Below are 6,000 nucleotides of genomic sequence, written 5' to 3' on the forward strand. Positions count from 1 at the left end.
AAATATCCAAGATTAACATTTGCTACATCAGAAGAAAACATGCCATGGGCAAAGCAAATGTACGTGAGTGATATGCGACACAGGTTTTTCCTTTGAATGTAGAAAGTACTCAGATACCATTTTGTGAGGAATGAAGACTTAAGAAAGGGAAAGTGAAAAAATAATCTTAGTAAATACAATCATAATATTTATTTTCAGTAATAAGTGATTGAGAAGCCATGGTGCATTGGACTGGATGGTAGTAGAAAGCTAAGATTGTTATGAGGCAGACTTCAGAGCCAGTTTTTATGTTAAAGGTTTGTGTAGCTTTGAAAATAAGATCTGTTCATCTATTCTAATGGTACTTGTCTTGAATAAAGTAATTTATAATGTTGATTTTATTAAATGGGAAATGTCAACGAAAAGCATCCCTCAGTTTCGAATGAGAATTTTGAACGTACACATGCCAGAGCAAATGTGTTACATCAGACACTGACTTGAAGACTGTGCACAGTGGCTGAACTTCTAGAAGTTAGGGGCATGCCTACATGCTTACACATACCTAAATAAGTAAAATACTTATATACAAATATAACAAAAATAGATATTGAATAGATATACCTGTGTGTTTTTTCAAGACAATATAAAATAGGACATATTATATGAACTGACAAGCCACTTCTAAGAGGTGAACTATGTGGTTTGCTTGTGTGTCCAGTTCTGTGTTTTTTCCTTAAAATAGGTTTTGTTGGTTGCTTTTTTTTAACTGGATCAACTATATGAGTTTAATTTCCAAATAATGACACTTATTAAAAAGAGTGGATAGAATTTTTTAAAAGCTTTATTATTCTACATTATACCTCACTAACATGAATTGTTATAAGTGCCTGCTGTAATGTGTTAACATCCCATTGTCAGTGGTTAGTAAAATATGTCATTGACATAGTTCATTGTAGTTTTCTGTTTCAGTATTCAGAATTATTAGTTAATATTGGGCCAACATTCAGATTTAATGGCTCCATTTCCTGTGAATTGAATTACACAGTCTATCCTGCAATTGCAGTGTGGATCCCTTGCATACGAAAGCTAACAAATCATTATCTGTGTTAAGTGATTAGAAGCAGAAGTTGCAAAAAAACTGTGCACTGCTTGGAATGTGATCCATGTGGCGAAGTTCCTTTCATTTTGTTCTTCAAACAAACGAAACATTTAAACTTTTTTTTTTCCCCCAACCTTTTTTTCCTTAGAAGTGTTGGTAGGTAGTGACTTCCTAGGATGGAAAGCATCAACAAAAGCACAGAAAAATTATATTCCTTTGCTGGTTCTACCACAGGTTTTTCATGTAAAGCGTGTATCCTTATGGTATGTTGGCTTCCCTACCTGTAAAATGAAAAAGGCATCGTAGCAAAGATAGTAGTTATTTTCCTCACTCTTTGTGTCTCCTAAATGGAAACAATTTTGTTTTAAACACCTAGTTCATTAACCAACATAGTGGGTTGTTCCCCTGGTTATGGCTTAAATAATCTCTAAAAGTATTTAGTTTTGTGGAGCATTCCTTTTTGCATGGCTTAATGAGTATGAGCTTGTTTAGTGAACCATGATACAGATTGTTTTAAATGTAAATCCAGAGACTGTAGCTGAACTGAATTTTTGATAATTTATTTTCTTACTATTTTAGGTCTTCTGTCCTTTTTTTCCTTAAGAAAGGATTAACAATTCTTGTCATTTGTTGTTCTCCCAATATTTAAATGGAACTGTCAACAGTACAAAACATGACAGTGTAGCATGTCATTGAGGCTACAGGTAGAGGAAGAATACTGTGAAATCTATTTGTATTGAATAGAGATTGCATTGCAGACTTCAGGTGGTTCACTTAAGCTCTTAAGAGACCTTTAGAAAGCAGTGATTAATCCTTTTAATTATAAAGCCATAGCCAAGCTAGGCTGTTGTGTGCCTTAAGACAACAAAATTCATCAAAATTAATATGCAAACATTTCTACAAGTACCCTGTGATCTTTCTCAGTAAGAACATTCTCACTGTTTTGTATGAGTTCTGTGTGATTTGATTATTAGGTAAAATGCATTACAAAACCTTCTTAGGACTTCATCTGAATATAAAATTACTCATGAAATATTTAGGAATACTTAGTGCTTTTAAGCAGATAGCTTTTTATGTCCCAAGGGGGGTTAGGAAAACCAGAAAACACTTTTTGTTTTGGTGGTGTTTTTTTTTTCTCTCCTCTGTCCTAGGGAGGTGGGAGGATCAGAAAGTTGTCTTTTAACCTTTCTCCAGTTAACACTAAAGGTGTTAGTCCTCTTATTCTTGGAGGCCATTAGATAAGGGCATAGACCATTCTGTGGGTAGTGGCTCAGTTCCTTAAATCCACTGCCTTTTAAATAGCAAGGTTTAACATACAAATTTTAACTACATGCGAGTGCGTGAGGACCTGATATGAGTCAAGTGATTCATATGGTAACTTAATTCTAGGCATAAACGTGACTCCTTGTTTTGTCATCTCTGATATGTACTGTGTAATTGCTCACAATGCTTTTCAGTAAAATGTGTGTTCTAATAAAATACAGAGGTTTCTCAATTGAATTTTTAGTGTCTCATCTGTTTTTTAGTTTGTTTATACCTTATAGCAACTTCTATTTCTTTATGTAGTTGTATCCTTCTGCAATAACCTCTGATACTGCTATAATTATATGAAGTTCTTACAGGCTATTAGTTTAAGTCTATAATGTGTAGCTTGTTTGTCATGGCACATTTGGATAACGAGTTGTGTATGACTGACTAATTAGTTCAGGGTCTTACAAACATGGTTTTGGCTCCCAGTTGTTTTACGTGCAATTAAAAAATTGATACTATTTAGGGTAAACAGCCCCTTTCCTGAGGCAATTTTTGGATTATTGTATGTCAGGATAGGGACAGGGCATGTTCTGAATGTATCGTTTCAAGCAAAACTTTTAACATGATTCATGTAACTTCTTGTTCATTATAGCCCCACTACATACGTTTTGGATGAAGATGAACCTCGCTTCCTTGAAGAAGTTGATTACAGTGCAGAGAGTAATGATGATCAAGACATTGAATTAGCTGATAATGCAGGTGATTATGAGGCAACTAATCAAGAAGATGGACTTTCAGACTCAGATTCAACAAGGATACTCCTTTCTTGAACCATCTTTGCAGCCAGTAATAGGAAATTAATTTCCTGGATTTTCATAGTCAAATACTTCCTCACTGTTGTCTACCAAGGGGATAGGCTTAAGGAAACACAAATAACTGGGGCCTGCCTAGCTCAAGGACAATAAATATTTCTGATTTCTGGTAAACTGGCATTTGTTTTGTTTAAGGAATTCTGTGTTTTCTTTTAACACTAAATAGATAAATTTATTTACCAGTTCATTTTCTACTAAATAGCACTGCATGGCATTTTGTGTCCTTAAACCCTATCTACAGAAAAATGAATTATAATTTGTGGTGTGTCAGAGTACAGAAACTAATTCTTCATGGTACGGTTCTTCGAGTTGCTTCCTGAAAAATACACATGTACAGATTTTCTAAATTAATTTGTGTATGTGCGTGTATATGCGTGTGTGTATCCTGAGGTGAAGAGGTTATTTTTCAGCATTATTTCAAAGATACTTGATTGTGTTTGAAGTAATGTAGTGCCTGCTCTGGAACTATTCAATAATTACTAAATTAAAAATGAAAAAGTGATGTATGAATTGTTGCACTTGTTTCTTGCTTCTGAGGATTATATTATATGGTTTTGCCACAGTACTAAGTGAAAATATATAATGTCTGTTCACAGTTCAGGAATTTTGCACAGTGACCAATGCAGCCTGTGCTTACAAGACCTATACACTTGTATAAAACTCTTTCCCATAAAATAGGCATGTTTTAATATGAAGAGGGGTTTTTTTTAAGTGTACATGACTGCAAAAAGTGATTAGTTGTGTACACTGTATATATGTTCAGCTACCCAGTTGCTCAATTTTTCTTGTTCAATATGCACGTTAATAAGTGGGTACATTAATAATATACCCAACTCAAATGCTTTAAGAGGGAAAGTGCATTTTGGTTTAAACCTCTTTTGCCTGGTCTCAATCCAGTGTTAACCCTGTTGTGAGAAGGAGATTGGGCTGTAACTTCCTGAGGTCTCTTCCAGCCTGAATAATTATTGTGTGATTCTGTATTCTTCATGTTTAAAGTCGAGCTGTCAGACATGGGTTTTACACTTCATCTTCTCCTGTCATCTACTAATTCTTACTGCCTCTTGCCTCTGCTTAGAATAAGATCTAATAGAGGAATGAAGTTGTACGCTGTTGTTTACAGAACGGACATGTTTTGCAATGAAAAATATTTTTCCAAAATTATTTTTACTTGATGGACCCAGTTGTGGCATTCATTTTCCACTGCATGTTCAAGGGCTTTAAGAGCATGAAGAATAACATTTCTAAGTTACAGCAGGTTTTTAACTGATGAGAACTTTATATATGTTTACTGTTGCAAATAAAACTGTATTTGGAGGGAAAGGGTACCTTTGGAAGAAGGATTAAAAAAAGACTCAAGACAATTAACTGTATCAATGATTCTCAGTTGGGAGATGATTTTCAGCAAGATCTGCTGTTTCAAATACAGCATTGTTTGGTGATGCCTTTCCATACCATCCTGATTCTAAACTGAGGAAGGGGTTTTGATCTCTCATGATATGCTACTGTATTTTTGTTTAAAGGCTGGAATTTATATTAATAATCACACAGTTTTGAGATGTAAAGGTATAATGGAAACATTTGCATTCTTGTTCTTTTATAAATTTCTCTCTGTAGCGAAAATTATCATTCCTTGTGTTCCATGAACTACATACTGTAAATAAGAAAGTTTATTTAATACCCTATTTAAGAGGAGCCCTCTGCATTGAGATTGTAGAGGAATTTGGGAATCTGCCAAACGGAAGGATTAACATTGCCACAGAATTCAAACTATCTTTAAGTCAGCCTAGTGAGACCAGTGCAGAATGCTCATATTGCTGTGTCAGTCTTATACTAGTTATCTGCATAAATAGTTTTTCATCCTTAAGGACTTGTACTTCAGTACTTCACATTAAATAAGTCTGACTTAAATTTCAGGAGGTGCAGGATGCCATGTGTTAGTTAACCCCATTGTGCATTTCTCCTTAGTTTTCATATGAATGTGTATTAATCCTGGAACACTATTTTCATACTACAGGCAAGACTAGAAACGTACTCCATCTATTTAGAAAGAATTGTGACTTAGTGGTACAAAATCATCTTTTCATCCTGAGTAAATATGCGTATATGTTCTTCTCATGTCTTCTACAGCTTTTAGTCTGTGCAAAGGAGGAGTTATGAATGACTTATATAATGGCTCAGGATAACAGGCACTTTCCTAAAACGATAACATTGTGTTTATACATTAGATTCTAATGCACTTACGCATTAGATTAGATGTATGTGTTTGTTTAGATGAGATGTCAGTCTGGCAGTTGTGGGTCTGCACTTCTACCAGTGCAGTTCCGATGCAAGAGTGAAACTTTGTTCTTACCTTACACATTGTTGAAAATGCAAAGGCTGTTACCTCTTACATGTTTTGTGGCGCTGCTTAACATGTCTTCTGAAAGGCAGAGTCTCCATTCATGCTCACAGGGGTGCCAGTTCATGGGAGGAACTGCTGCAGTGGTAGCTGCTTCACACTGTTTATCCCTTCTCTACTGCATGTTGCTATTGTTGCAGCAGTGTTGGCAGACACATGCGGGTATCCCCTTTTATCTGCTTTCGTGGGAATTCTGGTGTTCAGCTGAAAATGGAATAGCTGAGGCTTGAGCACACGCTCCATTCTGTTACTATGGCATTCACCCCGAATAAATGAGCAGAATGGATAGCAAAGAATGGCAGCTTCTTGAACTGTCACAAATCAGTCATCTAGCGTGGCCTGTCCCAGACAATCTTTGGTTTACACATTGGCATTCCAATGTGTTTCTGGTTTTAAATGAT

General features: G+C 35.4%; 1 protein-coding gene across 8 annotated transcripts in view; it reads left to right on the top strand.

Annotated features, from left to right (window-relative positions):
* Positions 1 to 3,711, top strand: part of AGTPBP1 (ATP/GTP binding carboxypeptidase 1) — a 76,362-nt gene extending 72,651 nt beyond the window's left edge. For all 8 annotated transcript variants that reach the window (XM_052775726.1, XM_052775724.1, XM_052775731.1 and 5 more), the window contains one exon: positions 2,982 to 3,711. In XM_052775726.1, coding sequence (XP_052631686.1) covers positions 2,982 to 3,159 — 178 coding nt within the window. In that variant the 3' untranslated portion in view covers positions 3,160 to 3,711. The remainder of the gene's footprint in view (positions 1 to 2,981) is intronic.
* Positions 3,712 to 6,000: the final 2,289 nt, after the last annotated feature.

Source organism: Harpia harpyja, chromosome Z (assembly GCF_026419915.1).
Source record: "Harpia harpyja isolate bHarHar1 chromosome Z, bHarHar1 primary haplotype, whole genome shotgun sequence".
NCBI classification, from domain to species: domain Eukaryota; kingdom Metazoa; phylum Chordata; class Aves; order Accipitriformes; family Accipitridae; genus Harpia; species Harpia harpyja.